Source organism: Aulonocara stuartgranti (assembly GCF_965226115.1).
Source record: "Aulonocara stuartgranti genome assembly, chromosome: 3".
NCBI lineage: Eukaryota > Metazoa > Chordata > Actinopteri > Cichliformes > Cichlidae > Aulonocara > Aulonocara stuartgranti.
The window spans coordinates 12,613,381-12,635,694 of NC_138941.1; the positions used below are offsets into that span (position 1 = coordinate 12,613,381).

Consider the following 22,314-nt stretch of genomic DNA (forward strand, 5'->3'; position numbering starts at 1 on the left):
AAAGCTTTAGTCCGCGTCTGTGAATACCCATGTGTGCATACCTGTGTGGATCAGCATGCTTGCATTCCAAAGGTTTCTCCATGTAATGATCTGCTAGGGAGTGTGGGGGGGCCACAGCCCCGTCCTCCAGGGTGTGAAGCAGGTATGGAGGAGATCAAAACTCCAGACATCCAGAGGCCCCCAGAACACAAGAGACCATGGAAGACCAACAGAGGGGCAGCCGCGCCACTGTTCCAGTAAGAGCTGAGGAGAGTCCCAGATGAGGGCTCGCCCAGCAGCCGCGGAGCAGAAGTCAGGGGGAGTTGCAGTGACACGCCCGTGAGCTCCGCCGGCCCCCAGCTGTGCCTGAGTGACCGAGCCCCAGGCCGAGAGGCCGGGGGCACCCCACCTCCAAAGGGGCCCGAGCGAGCCCCAGGCCCCAGGCCCCGACAAGCGGCCGCCAAGGAGTGAGCCGGTGTGTACCCGGACGCCCACCCCCAGACACAAAGAACCACCAACACACCGACACCTGAGGGAGTCCGCCACCGGCAGGGGAAGTGGTGGTGGGTGGAGATAGGCCTCCAAACCTTGGAGGGCCTGAGGTGTCCCCAGAGAGGTGGCGTCTGATACCCAACCTGACATATAAACACAGACATACAGGCACACACAGACACAAACATCCATTCCCACCCTCATGCTCTCATATGCACTCACTCCACACTCAACCAACGTGGAGACAGACATAAAGAGACGCTGTACACACAATCACACTCCCCAAGCGTACTCTACAAACCGGGTCTAGGTACCCTTGCCCCTGGAGGGGGGAATTGCACCCAGACCCAGGTGGTGTTACCCTTTTCCCTGCGGTGGGGAGAGGCAGACCACCCCGACTCCGCAGCAGCAGGGAGGCCCCACACCCCAGACCGCAGTCGGACGGCCAACTCCTCCTACTAGCCCTCCCGCTCCAGCAGGCCGCAGAGAATGGGGGTGGGAGAAGACTCCAAACCTCCCTCCACCCGCTCATTGTAGTGTTGATGCATATGTGTTCTAAGGTGCAATTAAAACCCAGGAGGGCATGGAGCTACCTGCCAAGGAGCAGCAGGTAAGCGCATAGTCCCTCCTGCTAGCCCTCAATGACTAAGTGTATTTAAAATTGAGAGGTGGGCAACGACGTCAGGGGTGAGGTATACACCCTGATGGTGATTTGGATGAAGACCTTTTCTAAAAAAAAAAAAAAAAAAAAAAAAGAGAGATGCATAAGGTAGATTAAGGCTGTATCATTGTACAGCCAAGGAAAGTGTGTGAAAAGATAAATGTTTCCATCCTGGAGGTGGGTGAGACTGCAGCTCATTCACGTCCTTGATGGATACAAAATAAAATATAATAATAAACTACTTGGTTCGACATGCAACAGAGAGAATGCATGTGACTGAAGGTTGGATCTGAGATGAGGCAAACAGAAGACCAGTCTAAAAGTAGGCACAAACCTGTTCAGAGATGAAGCAAATTGTACAGATTGGATGAACTATAAATTATCTGTTTGCTGAGTAAGATGATCCTAACTATTAAATTGTCTCAGTAGTAGTATAGTGATATACACTAGTAAAATATTGTAATATACTATTGTTACTATATAGAGAGAAAAAGATGATGATATTAATAATGATATAAAATTAATATTGACAAGAAGTATCCTAGTCAGTATGATGTGAGATGGACAATTGTTATGAAGTAGTCTGCACCAAGCTTAAGGTTTGCTCAAACTCAGTATAATGGCATATGAGATGAAGAAAATAAAGGCAATATCTAAACCAATTAGGTGCATAGAGGCACTTAACCTGCTTGAAAACCTGTCATTTATCCTAGATAAATATTACTGAGATACAGAGCACATCTATAATAACAACTAATAAGCCAAACCCTGTAGATAATAACTAAACCTACAGGATTATGAAGCTGAATTAAATGTGTGGACACCGCTAAGTTGATGAGCATGTTACACATTTTCTTTTATTTTTTTATTTATTGGTTTTTTATAGCAGAGGCTGCATGCTATTAAAAGCCAACACATGCAGCTGTCTGTGAGCTCAGTTTCCCCTCACACTTCTGCTTTGTTTCTGGCAACATTTTTCTTTGTCTTTTTGTGTCCTGACTCATGTATGTTTTTGTTTTTTGATTATTTTGTTGGTTTGGAAACAAATTTGTGCCGATACTTGAGGGATTGGGTGTGACGGGTACAAAATAATAAATAATAATAACACTATGAAAGTTGATAGTAGGGTGAGTGCAAGGCGGTGTGTGAAAAGAGGAAGTCTGAGAGAGAAGTGCGTGCGTAGGCAAACTGCAGAGTGTGTGCGTCAAAAGAGGGTGTATTGTTTTTACATCAAGGTTTAGTAGAACTAAAGTAGAACGTCACAAACAAACAGATAAAAAAGTCAAATGAAGAGAAAAAATAACTGACAATTACATTAATGAATAGAAAACACACATACACAAAGTGCCATATGTGAAATTATTCTAGGAAAGAATCAGAAGTGGGATAGTTTAATATAAGATACAATGAAGGAAGCAGCTTACACTCCTTTAATTTCCAGAGCCAGTGTGTTCCCTCCCCTGCCCACTTGGCCCCCGTATCAGGCGAGTATGGAAGGCTGGATAGCCCATGACGGGTAAGATCCCACCTCGAAACCCTGGGACAACCTAAGGCAGGCACAGTCACGATTACTCGGCCTCACTCAGTCCCTGTGAGCTCAGACTCACGGGTGAGATGAAGTGAAGAAGACGGGACCTCAAGGGTAAAGCCGCTGGGCTAAGGCGGAGGTGGAAAGTGGCAAGTGGAGCCCTAACTTCTGGCTGAGGACAAGGAATGCTGTTATTCAAGGTGGGAAATCAAAATTTGGGTTAGTAAATTTGGGAAGGAGAAAATTGACTGTTTAAAGGCAAAATTATGAAGGAGTCTGACACACTGGAAAAGCAACATATGCAAATTCACATACACAAACATAAAATACATTTGAGTTTGAAATTGAGGAACTCAAAGAAGCTATATGACAAAGTGAGTTATGAAAACAAAAAGTGATTAAAGTAGTTTTAAAAGAGTGACTTAGGAGTGCTCTGGGACTAAGTGATCAACAGTAGTGATCACTGTAGAAAGAAATAAAATAATTTAATAAGGTGGTAATGTTTAAACATATGTTTCTGTTGTTACAGCAACTCATTGAGAGATGACTCAGTATGCAAATTAGCTGAAGTGAGTGGTGACGGAGGAGCTTCCTGTGTGTGTGTGTGACTGAGGCTTTCAGAAGAGGAAGCATAGCAGACAAGAGAAGTGCAGAGTTGGGTAGGAAATTTATAGTTTAGTGATTATATGTTGTCGTAAAGGGGTTTTATGCTGAATTTAAGTATGTTAAAGGGGGTGATTTTTGTGTGCAAATTGTGTGGTTTTAATGAGACTTTCGGTGTATTGAGGGGGTGAGATTATGTGGTGGCAAAACTTGTGTGTTTAAGGTTGTTGTGGTGATGGGTTGATTCTGTCAGTAAGGTTTGGGTTGTTGTTGTTTTTGTTTTAATAGAGGGAGTTTTAGGAAACATGGACATGTCTGAGGGGCCCATTAGTTTGTAACAGTGCACTTAAAGGAAACCTGTCAGGTGATTTTGTTTTGTGTTTTGTGAGCTAATAATCAGCTCTATTTTTTCTCATTTCTGTTCTAAGCAGGCCTGCAACAGCGCTGACAAATTCTCGGGGAGAGCAAATAAAAGGGGGGCTTTCCAGATTACAATTGGCTGAGGAGAAAGCTACCTGTGGGGACTGATCAGGTCGTAAGTCCCTGTCCAAAATTGTAGGATTTTATGCGAGTCAATCCAGTCCAAAAGCATAAAGAAATATTTTCCTATGGAAAATAAAAAAAAATGAATGAGCTCATTTTGCTGAGGGTGGAGAATCTGATCGTGCGGGAAGCTCCACTATTAGCAAATATATGGTGTGACTGCATGTGAGTGAATGTGTGGCTGGGTGAGTGAGGATGCATAAATGTGGACAAACAATTGGCTTTTACCAGAGAAAATTTCTGTTTTGTTGACTGGGGTTAGATTATGGGATTATAGTATATTGTTGGGAGAATGCCAAATGTTAAAGGGGAAACATTTTTGATGTAACTCATGTTACCATTAATTGGAGAAACACATGACTGATAATTGTTCTGTTTCAAGTTTATTTTTATGACATAGATTGGATCATGAGTGGGGAAAAACTAAGCATTTTGAGTTTTGTATAGTATTGTGACACATTTCATGTGTCAAAATAAAAGGGGGAATTTAGGGTTTAATAATTTAATTGTTTAATAATTTAGGATCATTTTAGGACTTTTTTGGTTCTTATTATGCGTGATTATGTTTGGGGGTTTGTTGATCATTTGGATATGGTAAAACTGAAACTGTTATTTTTATGTTAAGGTTAAAGGATTAAAGAGGTTGTTTTCTTTTGGATCTTTTAGTAGAATAGGCGCTTATAATGATTTTCTGGTTAAAAAGGTGACTTAAGATTAGAGTAGAGGCACTTGCAGCAGCGACAATTCGTGTACAGGATGTTGATGATAGCGAGCAACCGGACGGGAAACCAGCGCTTAAAGAGTTTTAAAGGGATGAGTAACGTTGAAGAATATATATAAATACAAGTCAATAAGTTAAGAACATAATTAGGATCATGCTTTTGATTAAAGAGTCCCAAATAGGATAAGTTAGGGAGGTGCAGGAAAAGGTGTTTTGCTTCCTTTGCAGAAGATCCCGGCGAGGATCCTGGAGGCCCCGAGGCTTGATGAACCACATCAGACGAGACGCAAGAGGAGCACTAGAGACGTGCAACCTCACGACTCAATCTGGGGAACTGACGTACCAGACGAATTCAAACATGGACCAAAGGACAAAAAGTAATGCTTTCTCTATTCCCGTGGGCAGGAAATGCCAAAAACATGCTCAGGATAGAGACACTCGACTACCGTTTTGGACTGTTTCTGAATGCTTCAACAAAGATCAACAAGGCTCAGAATGAAGAAATCGATGCAGTGCGCATCACAATAATGCAACACCGAGTCGCATTGGACGTGATACTAGCCGAGAAAGGAGGCTTATGTGTGCTCTTCAACACGACTTGCTGCACATACATTCCTGATAATGTGCACTCCAACAATATGACTGACGCACTGGACGTGCTGCGACAACTGAGTCAAGCTCAACGACAGGACTACATCACTGGTGAAGAGGACTGGCTCACATGGCTTCTTAGTGGGTCATGGAAGACGTTGCTCATGAAAGGACTAGTACTCGTTGGAGTACTGCTCATACTCCTTTGCTTATTCTCAACATGCATATTGCCCTGTGTCCACAGAATGGTAAACAATATGTTCACCACAAAACTACTAGCATATGTCTCCCTACCCCAATACGAACCACAAGCAGAGATTGAACTCGAAGAAGATGAATTTTAACTGATGATCATGTATGTTTTCACCAAATGACATGCAAGTTGAAAATGTGACTAACAAGTGACTATGCATTGATTAAACCTGTGAAAAATATTAACAACAGGAGGGAATGATAGAGGATTTTTATGAAATACAATATAATCAAGTGTGTTTTATTTTCTAGTGTTCATATATTTTCACATAACCAAGCCTATTGTTAAACAAAACACAATGCATTCCTTACTTCAGTGTTTGAGATGTTTGACAAGACAGGATATACATGCATTCTTTACTTCAGTGTCTGTGATGTCAGATAAGCATGAATACTGCTGTGTCGTTATTTTTCAGTTTGTGTGCAGAGGTTAGATAGCTAAGACAATGCCTGAGCTCTCCCCTTTCCGTTAAAAGAGGAAGTGCTATGTAATCCATTTTGAACTATAAATAAAGCAAGCAGCCTGTACTCGTTGTGTCTGTCTTCTCAGAGGCATTCACCCGTGTACACGTTCTTAAACTCTGAGTCGGTCTGCAGTGTCTTATTTCTCTTACTTGTGAACAGATGTCTAAACCCCTGACAGCGATCATCGAGCAAAGAACGAGCGGGAGAAGCGTTTCGACGGTCACCATTCGGCTAAAAGCAGTTTCACTTTCACTTTTTATGAAACGGTGCCATTTTTCCATCCGGACCAGGACTACGGTAGCGCAGCAACTTCCAGCGGATTATAAGGAAAAGCTGGCCATCTTCCGCTCCTACTGCAGCAAACACATCGGCGACAAACACATCCAGCGATGGATGACCGATGGAGACCACAGTTTCACCAAGAGTGGAAGGCAGCGCCGGGAGAGTTACGCCACAATTTGCCAATGGATTGTAGATGCTTGGGCTAACATGTCTGCTGGCACTGTTGTTCGAGCTTTCGCAAAAGCCGGCATCATTTCTGAGGAGCCGCACGGCACGGAAAGTGACTCTGACAGTGAAGAAAGTGAACCTGGCATGTTTGATGGAGATTTAGCTGTTCAATTCAGACACAGAGGATGAGGACTTCGATGGGTTTGATGATAAAAATGTGAGTACCAAACTTTGTTTTGCTCCTGCTTTAGTTTTAAATACGCACACTTGTATGCTTGTGTGTTGTTGATGATGACGATTACCGGCAATAGAAATGTGAGTAAGGTACCGAACTCAGGTTTGCTCCCGCTTTATTTTTAAATACTCATACGGTACTTGTATGCGCCCTATGGTCCAGTGCGCCTTATGTGTGTGTTAAATACAGTAAGGGCACACATAACTGAGACTGCGCCTTTTAGCACAGTGCGTCTTATGGTCGTGAAAATACGGTATATTAATAACTAACCTCGTGTTGTGGACAAATGATCTCAGTTGTTCTCGTATGGGCTCAAAATGTGGTCATAAATATTTTGTACTTGTAAAAAAGATTTGTGCGTGCGTAAAAAAGATTTGTGTGTGGACTTAGAAAAAAAAACCCTGCAAGTTACAAGTACGGATTTTGACCCTATTTTTCTTCCTTTCATCTGATTGGTCAATGTCATGTCAATCAACAATGTAACAATCCAATTAGAGAACAGATGGGTTTGGCTGTCGAGGGGCGCTTTTTTTTAACTGCAGGTCTTTGCCTGCATACATGCACATATGTCCCTCTGTGGGGGGTCACTCCCACTAGGTTTATATCTGGGACTCTCCACCATTTGACCTTAGAACTGAAGAAGCTTCTCGGATGAGAGGTGAAACGTCTTCAAGTAACTTAAAGAAGTCCAGACGCTTTTCTTTGCAAGCTCCTTTGACATTTGACCACGAGCAATCTTTTCTGGTTTCTTTGTAGCCAGAAACCAGCTCTCTCCTCGGCTTCCTCCACTACACGCTTGCCCCACGCCAGTCTCCTCCGTCACTATAAAGGGGAGAGTCATGAGCTCCATCACCCTCACCTGTGCCGTCCAACGTCCCGCCACCAGCCTCCACTGCAGCAGGCCAGAGACCACACCCCTGCCACAATAAGTAAAAGTATATCCTTGCTGTACCCTTAATGCTAAATGTGCTAAATTAACCGCTGCCTTTGCCCCTTTGGGATTATTCTTATGTCACTGGGATGTTGACCTTTGACCTTCACATTAGAGAGATGGGCAGACATAATTAGTGTATGAATTTTAAAGTAACAGGTAATAAAGAGAGTGTAGTAAATGTAGTCAGGTTTATTACTCTGTATCACACATGAGTGCCCGAGGGAGGCGGGGCTGACTGGGGAGACACAGGAAACAGAGAGACAGGGCTGACTCGACATGAAACGATGAAACATGGGACACGGGAACAGAAACTAAACACAGGCTGAAATGAACACTGAGGGAGGGAGAACTAAGATTACTGAGAGCCTGATAAATAAGAAGAACAAAAAGCAAGAAAAACAAGAGTCAAAGAAAACCAAAAACACAAAGCATTGGGCCAGGACCCACTGCTGTGACATTTATATGTGATAAAAACATTAAAAACTGCTCAGATGTTGAAATCTTTCTACGTATACTTTAGGTTCAGCTCTCCAGCCTGGCATTTGGTTAAGCATGATTCAAACATTTGATTTTGTTTAACTGGTTTTAATTATAGTTACTTTTTGTGAACATTTGTTGCAGCATTTAAAAATACATCATTTATTTTCAAACTTTTATTTGATTTAGAGCATCATGTTTGACCAACGTAAATGTTTTAATAATATAAAATAACTGAAGCAGTGAACTAAATATCTGAAATCTTTCCTTCCTTAAAAGTTATAATCCTACTTAAGTTATAGTGCAAACGCTTAAGCAACAAATATACTTAATGCTAATTAATTAATATTTCCCTTTGATGTTGCAACTATGCGGTCACTTCTGTCTTTAAACAAAATAATATTTTCCAGTTACAGAAATCATAAAGTCCAAACTAAAGTGCTACTGTTGCTATATGCATTTTATATAAATCATGGATGATGGTCCTGACATGAAGGAAGAGAAAGTTACAGGTTGCATCCTTTGACTTTGTCTCCGTGCCTTTGGGCGATTTTCAGAAGGACAGATGTTTCTGTTCAATTCTTAAATCAATTTTTTCAAACACAAACACTATTTTAAAGCTTCTAGAGAGTAAAATATTAATGATAATTATAATAACAATAATAAAAACAAAAGCTCTCAGCTCCATCAAACCAAGCAGCAGAAAGAACAATAACTGAAGAGAAAACTTTAACCTTGTAGACTTCATTATGTTCCAGCTGCTCTACATACGCTGTGACCTCGAACTTAAGCAGGTCGTAAAGTATGTGCAGCTCAATAACTTCATAATCAGACCCTGTGGTATTTAGGCAGCAGAACAACTAAGAATAACAACTACAAATAATGTTTTTAGGTTTCTGTTGTACTGCAAGGTTCTGTACAGGAGAACCAAACCAAGAGCAAATATTACGTCTCATTTACACCTGAGCACGAAGAGCCATCAACATTTAGCAAATTGAATCATCTTTGTTTAGATGCAAGAAGAATCATATAGAAATGAAAGAGTAGAAATAGAAATCCAGAGCAAAGATATCCTCTAATTCAGCGTAGCACATGTGCAGCTGCTGCGATTCACGTAAGCATTCGGCTTGTCGCTGTTGCAGATTTTTCTCTCGCTGTTCTGGCTCACAGCGCTGCAAACACAAAAATAAATATCCCCAAAGCTGTGAAAGGGAGCTAATTAGTAAGAGTATTGTTACTCTCCGCAGGAGTAGTCCAGCAGTAGAAATCAGTACAATAACAAGGTGTGTAACATCTAGCAGGGTGACAGAAAAACCCAGGGTAACTTCTAAGGACCTCAACGTCTCTCTCACATTGTGTTTTTAAACATGCTTCCATTTGTCACTTCAGTCTTTACTCTGAAATACAGGAAGAGAAATCATGGCTGAAACAATTTCTCATGAAACCAGGGGTGTGGTCCAACAGTCAGTTTGGTGAGGAAGGTTCCTAACTGAGAGAAGTGACCCAGAAGTATCTGTGTAGCAGCCACAATGAATCCAGATCATGAGCTTTATTAACTGATCAAAGTCTCTTCTTTCATCTTCTGTATCATTCAGTTTGCATTGGTAATGCCCATTATTGTAATGCTTTTTTAAGACCAGCAAAACTTTATTTCACTTTGGGTTAGCTGGGATAAGTGATGGATGGAGGGAATTTTACTTCAGCCACAGAAATCCTAAACAGGAAGGAGGAGCAGAGTTACAGTGGATCACTATCCAGCAGGGAAACAAGGTTTATTTCAATTTCTTGGCCATGAGTGAGATTTACTGAGTGGGCAAATTAGGGAGACGACACCATCAGATCCTGAGCCCTCCATGTGTTAATCAAGAGACGGCTGCTGTGCTACATCCATAAATAATGAATAAATTAGGAGCTAAAGCTGAAAGGACAGTTTATTTGTACCATCTTCACGTGAACACATTCAAGAACATCACAGATGAAGAAACATTAAAAACTTCCACACTACATAAAGCAAGAAAAATAGTTTTTCTGTCAGGTGGTTTCAGAAAAACAGAAACATCAAACATCTCCAAGACTCTCTTTGAAAGAACTAAAAACCTTTGTTCTCATGGTCCAATCATGAGTGAACTCCCCGATGAAGCCTTGTGTGCTAAAACATGTCAGAGTTTTAAAGGTTAAACATGAGTTTCCAAAACGTTTTGCTGGAGAACAATGAACTATTTGACTGAGTTTCAATCATTTACAGACGAGCAAAACCAGGACAGAGAAAAAAGGACAAAACTAACTCAGTAAAAAACAGAAAAGAAGATCCCATGTAGATCTGTATTATGTAGAAGTTCAGCCCAGCAACCAGTTCAGTTCAACACAAGTTTAAATGATTCTATCTGAACTCTGTGGAGCCTGATCTCAAGCTTTTTGAGTCTGACACAGAAACCAGAGGATCTTTCTGTGTCTTCAGATTCACTGTGATCCAGTGATGGGAGTGATTTCAGCCCTGAGTGATCGCGCTGATGTTTGCACAGAGCAGACAATGAGGTGAATGTTTGGGCACATTGGTAACAGTGAAACAGTTTATTAGTAACGTGGGATCGTTTGTGTGCAGAGTATGAACTGAGATTCCTGAAGCTCTTGTCACACTGGTCACAGCTGTAGTTTCCTTCCATGTGTGTACGTTCATGAATGTTACGATTACCTGACTGTGAGAAGCTTCTCTCACAGTGTCTGCACTTGTGTGGTTTCTCTCCTGTGTGGACTCGTTTGTGTAATTTAAGGTCCCTTGCAGTGGTGAAGGATGACCCACACTGATCACAGAGGTGCTTTTTAACCCCACTGTGAATCAGTTCATGTTGTTTTAACTCACTTGTTGTGGTGAAGCTTCTCCCACATTCTTTGCAGTATTTCAGTTTGTCTCCAGTGTGTCTACGTTGATGTACTTTTAGGGTAATTTGCTGACTGAAAGTTTTTCCACAGAGGTCACAATGAAAGTCTTTCCCACCACCACAGTGATGACAGGGTTGAGAACTGGATCCATCTGTGTCGCTCTGCTTCTAAACAAAGACACAAAGACAGTGTAAGTCAGTCCTTCAACATTTGTATCCTGAACGTCGCCTGAAATAAAGAGCATCTCTGCAGACGTCCAACTACATTTGACTGTTTCAGTTAACACACTCAGTTTACTGGGCTGCAATAACTACAATACTACCACCATAATACTACAGTAATACTAAAATCATAACTGAAAGGAAAATCTGAATAATCACTCAGAGCTGCTTTTCCATGCAGTAGAATTGCTAACATGCTAACACAGTTTAATGAGCAGAGTTGTTCCAAACAGTCAGGCTAAAATGACAAGATAACAATATAAATACATACCTCACAGTAGCTGCACTTGTAGAGTCTCTTTCTGGTGTGGATCTGTTGGTGTCGTCTCAGGTGACGTGGAGATTTAAAAGTCTTCTCACACAGGTCACATTGATAAGGCCTCTCCTCAGTGTGGGTAAACATGTGTTGTTGTAAGTCTGTGTGAGTTATAAACTCTTTGCCACACTGTTCACAGCAGTACACATCATGTCTGGTGTGAATGCGTAGGTGTGTATTTCGGTTCCCTCTCTGGCTGAAAGTTTTTCCACAGATGTCACAGCTGTATGCCTTAATTCCAGAGTGGGTAACTAGATGACTCTGTAAGTTGCTACTGTGAGTAAAAGCTCTGCCACACTGATCACAGCTGTACGCTTTAACTCCACTGTGGATGAGTTGGTGTGTTTTTAGGTAACCCTTCCAGGAAAAAGACTTTCCACACAAGTCACAGCTGAACGGTCTCTCTCCAGTGTGGATGACCTGATGCTGTTTTAGTTTAGCCCTCACAGTAAAACCCTTCCCACACTCGTCACAGGTGTGTTTTTTCTCTCCCTTTCTTCTGTGAGGTTTGTCGGCGTCCTGAGAGCGCTGACTTCTGGCTCCATGTTGGTCCTGCAGTGACAGAGATACAAACAGAGGCAGTGAGTGAAATGCAGTCGTGGAACAAACTCAACCTTCAACCTCCATTAACACTAGTTTTAAACCTGAAGGTGGAGCGTGGCACCAAACACCTTAAAGGTCTCTTATCCCCACCTGCTGGTAGTTCTAACACATTACATCCAACCTGCTGTTAAAGATAATTCATGACTGTTCAAACACTAAAATCATGCCCATCCCTCCTGATTGTACACACACACACACACACACACACACACACACACACACACACACACACACACACATTATTTTATAATTTAGATTATTTTGTTGTTTCCTATTACATATTTCTATAATTTGTATAGATTTATACAGAATTATTCAGTGATAATAAATCCTATGTTTGTTTATTCTAAAGGAACCCCGTTAGCTTCCACAACAGATGTTGCTCATCTTCCGTCAAATACTCACATAAAATATTACACAATAAAGTGGATTCAAGATATCCACATAATTTCACTCTTACATCCACAGTGAGGTTTCACAATTGTTCAAATATAAGCAATCAATAATAATAATAATAATAATAATATCAATAACATTGAGGCACATTACACAAATTTCAAAAACAAATCATGTCTTACAATATTTACAACAACTAAAAGCTCTGTAAATCGGCTTTTAAGTGTTCATTGAAGTTTTGAATAATTCTCTAATTTTTTAAGGCAACTTATTCCACTTAAAAGTTGCTCTAAATATAACAGTTTTACAAAACGTTACTTTTAACTCGAGCATTTACTAAATTGCAGTTTGTTGAAAACTGTGTAATATGATGATGTATTTCATCTGGATACTGCAGCTGAGCAGAATAAATGTGGTGTGTTTAACAGAATTGCTTTCTTTAGAACTACAAGTAAGCCATAGAATATTTTAGCCTGTACAGGAAGCCAAGAAAGGTTATTATGCATTTTATCAATATTAGTATAGTATGAACATCTTCACACTAATCTGGACGCCTTATTCTGGACTAACTGAAGTCTGTTAAGATCTGTCTTATTAGCTGCTGACCAAATGATTGAACAATACTCCAGATGAGACATTACTAGTGCATTAATGACATCTTTCATAATGAAGAAGTGATACACAAAGAGCATTTCATAGCCATAGCTATGCCTTGTCGGCAGAGTTATGTGACATTAGTGATGTTTGTACTTTCAGCGTTAACTTGGTTTTAAAGCCTTTAAAATATACGCCGTTCAATAGTCGACCTTAATCCTACAGAGAATGTGATGATTTTGTGGATAATTAAAGTCAGTCATATATCCACAAACACAACAAGCTGAAAGTCAGTGATGCTGCTTGGTTTGCAGTCCTGAACATCACGGCACAAGCAGGATTCACTGCACTGTTAATGTTAGCTGTGTTATATTGCTGCCTCTGTTCGGTGGTGTCGAGCCAAACGCACTTTAACGTGTGTTTGAACGAGCTGACGGTTCACTCGTTAAGCTGAAAGAAAGATGCTGTAATCACAGCAGTCACACATGTGTCCACTGCACCATCTGGAGCTCTTCTTGTTTACACTCGTAATAACACAAACACTAAATCCTGCTTCTCTGGTGCTGTTGTGTAGCAGTGTGTACACCTGAGACTGTCACCTGTGTCTGTCCTGCACTCTCTCTCTGTTTCTTTCTCTCTGATTGTGGAATAAAAGTATGAACATGTGTTTATAAGTTACACTTGTGTTTGAATCCTGCAGCTTATCACACATTTGATTTCCATGTGTGACGACTGCAAGTGTCCAGAGTGAGGACAGACTGAGGGACCCACTGCTGCACATCATCTGTGAGGCTTTGCAGCCCTGATGATCCACCAGGACAAACTCAGCAGTGTGTGAGGAAGAGGAGGAGGAAGAGCCAGCAGCAGCTGACAGATGGAGAGAATAGACAGACTGTTCCCTGTTTGTGAAGGACTGCTAGGAAAGTTTAACATAACTGTCTGTGCTGAATCAGTCTTATTAGGTAATGTTCAAATAATGTGATCATCCCAGTGTTTTCAGTGTGGGAGAAAGTACTCAGGGCCTTCAAGTTACACACTATGAAAGGCAGCAACAAGTTTAATGTTCAGAAACCTAAAGTCTGTATCAGCAGCAGGATGGAGCTAAAAATAAATGTTGGTTTCAGTTCTATGAAGCTTTGAGTATTTTGGATCAGCAGCTGCTGTGTTTGTTGCATCATATTGCTGTAACTGTTTATATGCTTTATATATTCTGAGCTAAGTTGATCTATAGTGTTACATGATACACTCTCAGAAATAATATAAATATATATATATAAATAACTGTTAGTATCATGGTTGCTAGGCAACCTGGGCAGCGCGACGGAGGCTAGACGTCCCATTTCACGAGCCTACGAGCCTCGCACTTCGGCCTTAGCGGTCTTTGAGTCTGCGGCCCTTGAGGACTTTAAAGCTGCAGAACCTGAATCGGGATACAGCCATGATGATCTCCAGCCTCGTGCTCGCCAACATTCTGACCTGAGTTAAGAAGACGATCACTGAAATGGTCTCAGCAGGTCCTTTGATGACAGCAATGAAATGCAGTGGTAAGGCTGCCACGATTAGTCGACTAGTCACGATTACGTCGACTATCAAAATCGTCGACGACTGATTTAATAGTCGACGCGTCGTTTGAAGCTTTGTAAGATCCCAAAAGCAGGAATAAGTAGCAGGATTTAAGAGTGTAATAACGGACTGAAACAGAAGATGGCAGCACTGCATGTACAAGGATGCCAGCTGCCGTTAAACCCCGAAGAAGAAGAAGCTCTGTCCCAGAATTCATAGCGCGGCCCAGCGCAGTTTCCAACAATAGCGGCAGCTAGTTAGTTTTAATATTACTCTTATTATTCTTTCTGGGTCACAAAATAAACGTTTAACATATTTTCAGGCGAGAATGTAGCTGTGTAAACCTCAAATATCGGCTCAGTTTATCAAGACATCACATATTTTCAAAAGCGCTCCGACGTTTTCGGAGAAGTCTGTTACCCACTAGGTCGATAGCTAGCCGGGGGCCATGAGAGCACCGGACTCCCGGCAGATCGTTTTCAAACCCACCGCCCTACTCAGGTTAAACATGATATATAAGTCACTTAGATAAACTTAAAAATGTTATTGTTTGGCTTTTTTCAGTATTTTATTTGTTCCTGAGTAATTCGGCTGAGTTTATTAAACTTCACCAAAACAATCTGCACATTTAATTAAAATTTAATAAACTACCATCTTGTCTTTATTTTTAGTTAGCACATACCTTAAACACTTAAAGCTGTAAGCTAATGATAGTTATATAAGAGCAGATGCTGCTGGTGCAATAAGCTGTACGTTTTACGTCCAATGGATGATGATCTGATTAGTCGACTAATCGCAAAAATAATCGGTGACTAGTCGACTATCAAAATAATCGTTTGTGGCAGCCCTATGCAGTGGTAAGGCGTTTTGGGGATTAAGTTCGTTTTCATGGCAAAGAAGGACGATGCAGTTCATCTGATCACTCCTCATAACATTCTGGAGTGCAGGCAAAATGCTATTATAAAAACTTAAGCAGCAACTTCTCCAGGTTCCAATATTTATGCAATTCTCAAACCTTTTGGCCACGACTGTATAACCTCTTCTGAAGTTTAGTGGATATTATACATGGTTATGCTCAGGATGTGTCGGCCAGTTTCCACTGGAAACGCCTTTTGGTTAAACTGTCAGCGAGGAATTTGCATTTGCACTGTTACATTTTTATATAACTTTAATGCACATAAACAACAGCTGCTTGTTTCAGTGAAAATACATTGATGGGTTTTTAATAAAGTTGTGCAGCTGTAAAGTATTTTGTCTGGTGTCAATTCTATCGTCAGCTACATCGTTATGGCAAATGTTCAAATGTATATGGTGATAAATATCTTTGGTCATATGGTCCTGCTCTGTCTGTCACCTTCTGTGTTGAGCTCATTGTTTCCTCTGTAGTGGCTGAGCTGAGTCCAAGTAGCTGAAAATGTTCCTCTGCTGCTCTGTCAGACTCTCCTCCTCCTGCTGATCAGCTGGGACACAAAACAGATCTTTGTTAGGCTCCACACTGCACTGAAGAGTCAAAGTGTCTCATATGTTCATCTGACAAGTAAAAGAACACATTTTTGTTTCCCGAGGTGGGCAACTTGTTGGAAACAAACACAAAAGCTTTGAGCACTGATACCTGCCATTGCTGCCATTGAAAGATGCAACGCCAGCAATGTGGATTGTCAAGACTCAAACCAATCATCAAGCAAAGACAACAGGGATCATTTGTTTCTGTTTATTTAGCATTCACAGCATTTGTAGTTGCCTTCTGTGCAGGGGAAGTCCACGCACACTGTGTGGTACCGCCATCCGCAGAAGGTGCATTCAACCTCTGTAAGAGAAACGAGATTGTCTGAGACTGAAATGATATTCACTAAAGAAGTGGTGATTTGTAAAACTTCAAGTGTATGATAAGGTGAAAACAAATACACAACTGCATGTCATGTAGTTGAAGGTTTTTTTTCTTTTGGAAGACCGGAAAACACTGAAAGTTACAAATTAGTCCTTTATTTATCCAGGTAAAAAAAAATCTCATTGAGATTAAAAATCTCATTTCCAAGAGAGACCTGGCGTCATGGCAACACAAGTCACATACCACACAGGTATATAACATTTAAAACAAACACAATATCCCAACATGTGTAACAAATGTATTGTGCTTGAAACAAATTCAGAATAGGTGATAAAGCAGCTGCACATGTGTGTCACGAGTAAATCTGGCTGTATAACAAACAGAAACAAGTGATGCTGCTGTCTTTGCTCAATGGTTGGTTTGAGTCTTGACAATCCACATTGCTGGCATCTTTCAATATGTTGAATGCACCAGTGTAAGTGCAGCCACTCAGACTCAATGTGTTCATAGAAACAGGTGCAGATGTGTCACGAGTTCATCCAGCAGTAGCTATGGCACTTGGCCACAGGGGGCAGCAGTGCACTGACCTGCATTCGAGACTGCTCCAGCTGCTCTGTGACAGTCAGTAGATCTGCTACAAATTGCAGATCATATGCAAGTTTTGGAAATGACATTTTAAATATTCTTAACTTAGCCACGGCAGCATTGTTGATGTATTACCTATATACTACAAATTATTCCACCTGCTGAAAAGTGGATCTAATGTGGGCGGACTCACACTTAGCAAATAAACCTGTGATGTGAGAATGTAATCAAACTGTTGATCAGAGGCAAAGTAATTTAAAGTTTATGATGCTATCGTCTAATGTTAGCTGACATGATGTTAGCTTGTAAACTTATGTTGTTGTCTGGGTCTCATGTCTGATCTGATGATAATAACTGTGACAACACAGAGATTAAATAAAGGACGTTGGTGGGACTTCTTATGTTAGAACTATAACTTCAGTTAAGGAGTGAGACGTAAGGTGACAAGGAGAATGAAGAGAATGAGAAAGAAGTAACTGGGAAGAGAAAATGAAAACACAAATTTGAAATGATCAAATTTGTGTTAACAGATGATGGTGATTTTAAAAATTCAAGTAATTTAAAGGTTTTATCCTATTTGTTGTTGTTTTTTTCATATTCTTCTATTTGCAAGAGGTTATTAATAAAACAGGTTCTCTTTCTGGTTTCTCTTTTTGGACGCACTCTCTACAGCTTATCACATCCAAAATGGCGGATGTCAAGTACAAAACCTCGACAGAAACAATCAGCAAGAATTTTAGCATCAGTCCAAAATAAAACTGTCCAACTACAGAGTTTTAAAATCCAACTAAACTATGAACAGAGATCTTTTACAAATAGGCTATTGATGAGATGACAGTGGTAACAAAAACGTACACATCCGCGCACACAGACAAAATGGCGGGAGAGCGTTTAACGGTCGACCTCATGAGTCCGTTACCGTGAACTATGGAGCGGCAGATTTGTGCTGGAACTGAGCTGCACACAGCTGATGTTAGCCAGGAAACATTACACACTGCTAACGTTACCTTCACACGGAGCTCCACACGGAGACGATCAGCGTCAGGCACAAACACCAAGTTCAGAAAAGAGGAACTTTGAGCAGGAAGGAAAGAGTCAGAGCGGCGTTTGAGGACACGTTTACAACCACGAACATCAGAATCTGTCTGTGCTGCATTCAAGTGCAACTTGGAAACTCACTAATCTCTGTCATGTTGTCCAAAGATGATTTATTTCTGCTGGTTTTCCTGTTTGAAACACAAACATGTGTCAGCACTTTGTTGTTCTTCACCCTGCAGCATTTGAATATTTCAGGAGTAAACTGATCATAAATTCATGAAGTCATGAATGAAAGTGCAGACTGAGAGTGGATCACATGATGTTTGAGGTGTGTCATGTGACATGTTCAGTATTGTCACACATGTCTAGATTGTCCCTGATATCATAACTGCTCAAACACTGATGATTATATTTGAAGAATTATTCCTGATGGCAGCAAAGTTTGAATGGAGCTCTCTGTCTGTGCTGATTTGTCGCCCTCTGGAGGTCAAAGCACAAACTGCATGATGTCACTGTAACCACCACAGTGACAGGAAGTGTTTTTAAATGATGAAATATGTCAGTGATGCTGATAGTGTGTTCATCACAGACGTTCAGGCTGACATGAATCAAAGTTAATGTCATTATGGACCAAGGACAGTACTCTGGGTCTCCTGCAGAACAACTCGAGCTGTGATACCTGAATGAAGAGCCTCTGCTGCTTTAAAGAAGGAGGCTCGAGGCAGAGGTGAGGTGCAGACCAACCAGCTTTTATTCAGCAACTTTAACAGAAGGATCAGAAAAATAAAACTATACAGCACAGTGATGCTGACTGAAGCCACAGCATTAAACTAAACAAGCATCTGATCATCTTTAACAACATCTAATAAATAATGACAACTATTTAATCCTGTATTTCCTACAATAAAGCCTGTTCAGATATTTGTTGCTGATGGAAATGTAAAAGGCTCCCAGGAACCAAAGGACAAAAACAGAGGCAACAGTCACAACTGCAAAGGATCCCCTAACACATAAACTGGTTCGAAGATATTTTCTAGCTCTGCAGAGGAGCTTGATTGCACGGACAGTAAAAAGTGGATTCAATAACAGCAGCGAGCGCTGAGTGATATAACGGTGCTGCGAGCAGCAGTGCAAAGGCTCACACAGAGACAGCAGCTACACTGTGTGTGGATGTGATCCACAGTCACAGCTGTGGGTTTCAGTCAGTGTGTCTCTAACTTCATGGTCACATTTCAAAGCTTATTGGAGCCAGAAGATGTTCAAGTAAAAGATTTATTGCTGTACTCGTCTACCAGGATAACAGGAGGTTCATAAAGCTGTGTAATACTTCAGCTTTACATCATGCAGTAGTAGTTGTGTCCCTTTGTGTTTATTAGTGTGTTCACACGTCTACTTTAACTTCACTCTGTAATGAAAGGATTCAAATCACTGATAAATACATACATGCTGACTCTGAGTCTCAGTGAAGGAGGAAAGGATGGATGAAGGCAGCCTAGTGTGGGTCATGTGTGTCCAGCAGTCATCCAGGGCCTGGATCCATCTGTAACAGGAAGACAAAGTCCAGCCTGTAATCATCCTATCAGGCACAGCGTTTCCATCCAGCATCCTGACGACGCTAACAACCCGTCAAACGTCTCCTCTGGTCCACAGAAGTCACACTTCCTGTGTCATGTTTACCTTTTTAAGTGTGCTATTCAAGCCTGTGTGACCAACTCTGACTCTCCAGATTACATCCTGGTCTCTGCTGCAGCTTCTTCTACACGACTGTTTTCTGTATAATAATATCTGCCTTTCCCGTCTCTGTCCCAGTGTGCCTGCCACTCGTCCTTCATCTTTACCTTCATTATACTCTTCACCTCACTTTCACTGTATTTTATAGTCAAACCTGCACGACTTCTTCTTGCTGCACCTTTTTAAACTTATCGTCCTGTTCATTGCATCAACACCGATATTCACAGGGAGCCATAAGAAATCCACTTCTATTCCTCTGTGTTTGATTCTATACAGTAAATGAAGTATATCAAAAACAATATGTTGCCTAGAGTCTGAAGACATATCACCTGTGCTCACTAGCACGCTGCTAGAGTCCCAGCAAACCACATACCTGCATATTAGTGCGTCCTCCACCCAGTTCAAGCCAGTAACATCACTACCAGCTCCCAGTATAAACTGCCACATCATCTGTAATTCTTTTACTCATCACCAAACTTATTTCTGGGAGAACAAATGCAGCAGCCGTTCTTTTATCTGACAGTGTTGACGCATCAGTAAATATCCTCACATGACCTGAGGACTTTCCCACTATATGAACCTGCTTTTAGTCGCCCCTCCTCCCTCGCCACAAGCTTCCTTTACAACATAACTTATAAAAAACAACTTTATTGACAATCAGCAATAACAATTACAGACAGTCTAGAAGAAGAATCACATGATCAAGGAGCAGAAGTTTATGGTTTTAATAGCTTTTACATTTTGGGAAAGTTTTAAAAACATTGTTTGGTTTTCTTTCTAAAGCGTTGAAAGGACGGCTTTGCATCAGAAAATAAGATCAGCAAATGAATCCATTAAAGTTCTTTTGCCTTGTTTGCAAAAGAAGCCAAACAACATTTGTGTTACAAAGAGAGACTTCAGAACAGATCAAAGATCACAAACATCAGGCACTGATGGAAACAGCCAAACACAGAAACAGAGGCACCAGCAGGTGAAGGAGGCCTGTTGTAGAAATGACTCTGAGTGCTCAGGTAGAAACGCATGAAGAACCAGTGCGTCTAATATTTGGAAACCAATCTGTGTTTGAGCGTCCTGGATGAAACACAGATCATGTTGCAGAGCGAGGACGTCGTCTTTCCTCCCGAGTGTGTAACTACAGGACGTGTGCAGCAGGTTTAATCGTCCTCCTGACAGTTACTGATGAACGAGTCCTTCAGGGAGGCTCCAGGATCACTGTGGCTTTTACCAGCTGCTGCTAAACTGAGAGGTGTTGCTGCTTCATGTGTGAAGATGTTTGCATGGCTTTAACAGTGCAGACGTTCCTCATGTGCACCCATTTCATATGTTTTATTGTGATGTTTAGTAACATCTGCTTCCCTCCTTCAGGCAGACGATAAAGTGAGCTCAGCCTTAAACATGTGGAGAGAACGTTTGACCCACAGTCCTGGGACGACTGCAGAACAATGGTTTGTTTTTAATGATAAAGTTTCATAATGGAAATAAATGCTGAGCCTGTTTCATGATGTTGGCCCTGCAGCATCAGGCAGGATTAATACTGTAACAAACGTGTGTCACAGTTATAATGACTTTAAATGAAGACTTGGGTTGGATGGAGATGTCAGCTGGATTTGTGCTGACTGTCACTTTAAATGTTTTCAGTTCTGTTCAGCTTCTAAATCTACTTTTGTATAATGTTTGCTGAGTTTTGCACTTCATGACGCTTTTAAGAAGAGCCAATAAATCCTGACTTTACACCAAAATAAAGGTTTAATGTGTTTAGTGTGACAGTGGAGGAGAGCGCACATAATAAGAGTCATTAACAGAATGGTGACAATTATAATCTGTCTCATTTTAGGAGCAGCTCACAGGCACAACAGACTACAGAGCAACCAAAGCACCAGTTAAACGTCCATGTGACCGGCTTACAGCCAATGAACAATCAGTCCCCACTGTCCCCACCAACATCACTGTACTGGAAAGACTGTGCTGCCATGGTCAGAGATGAACTGGTACTAAAATGTAAGGCAGCTGATGTGTGTGGCCTTAGCAGCTGTGATCAGGAGATATTTTATTTTGTATTCTCACAATCAGTTATCATTGATTAATCATTTACCATTGTTGAATCTGTTGACAGTATAATCTTTTAATTACATCTGTGTTAGTTTGAGCAAATATTAATGCACACTGACTGTTTATATAAAGTTGTTGCACGTTAGAGCAGAGCAGTCACACCATACAGACCCACTAGTCCTGTTGGGCCCTGGCAGGCCTGCGTGGAGTTCTGCACGTACGCCGGCCTCTACTTACATGCACGCACTTATGTAACACACGCACGTTCACCTACACACTTAGTAATAATAGGAGGGTCATCTGAGGACAGTTTTTCTGATAAATACACTTTCACAAAATGCACAATGTAATACACACTTGTTTTTCTCTTAAGAGTAGCAGTTGATGTCTATATAAGGGAAAACTTTGGGATAGGCGGGGAATTGTTATCATTTGAGATCATTTCCAGTAAAGATCCAACTGTGATGTCATAAAGGCAATATAAGGAGACTGATGCTTCAGTTGACGAGAGGATTCGATTGCAAATTGTCTTTTCCCACACTAAGTGCACAAAGTGTGTAATAAAGATCACTATTTTTG

At 41.2% G+C, this 22,314-nt stretch overlaps 1 protein-coding gene and 1 long non-coding RNA gene across 5 annotated transcripts in view; one reads left to right on the plus strand and one right to left on the minus strand.

Moving 5' to 3' along the window:
- LOC309702532 overlaps window positions 1-14,920 on the plus strand; it is a 31,417-nt gene extending 16,497 nt beyond the window's left edge. Inside the window, exon 3 of the long non-coding RNA XR_014275595.1 lies at window positions 14,491-14,920. This is a non-coding gene — a long non-coding RNA (uncharacterized lncRNA). The remainder of the gene's footprint in view (window positions 1-14,490) is intronic.
- LOC309702313 (uncharacterized protein) overlaps window positions 9,067-22,314 on the minus strand; it is a 123,253-nt gene continuing 110,005 nt past the window's right edge. For 2 of the 4 annotated variants that reach the window (XM_082526951.1, XM_082526954.1), the window contains exons 2-4: window positions 15,859-15,964; window positions 11,304-11,900; window positions 9,067-10,978 (exon numbers count right to left, since the gene is read on the minus strand). In XM_082526951.1, the coding sequence (XP_082383077.1) occupies window positions 10,286-10,978; window positions 11,304-11,900; window positions 15,859-15,876 (1,308 nt within the window). In that variant the 5' untranslated portion in view covers window positions 15,877-15,964 and the 3' untranslated portion in view covers window positions 9,067-10,285. Of the gene's footprint in view, window positions 10,979-11,303; window positions 11,901-15,858; window positions 15,965-16,245; window positions 16,312-17,924; window positions 18,170-22,314 lie in introns of those variants that run through there. The other 2 variants (XM_082526952.1, XM_082526953.1) reach the window with 2 other exon arrangements.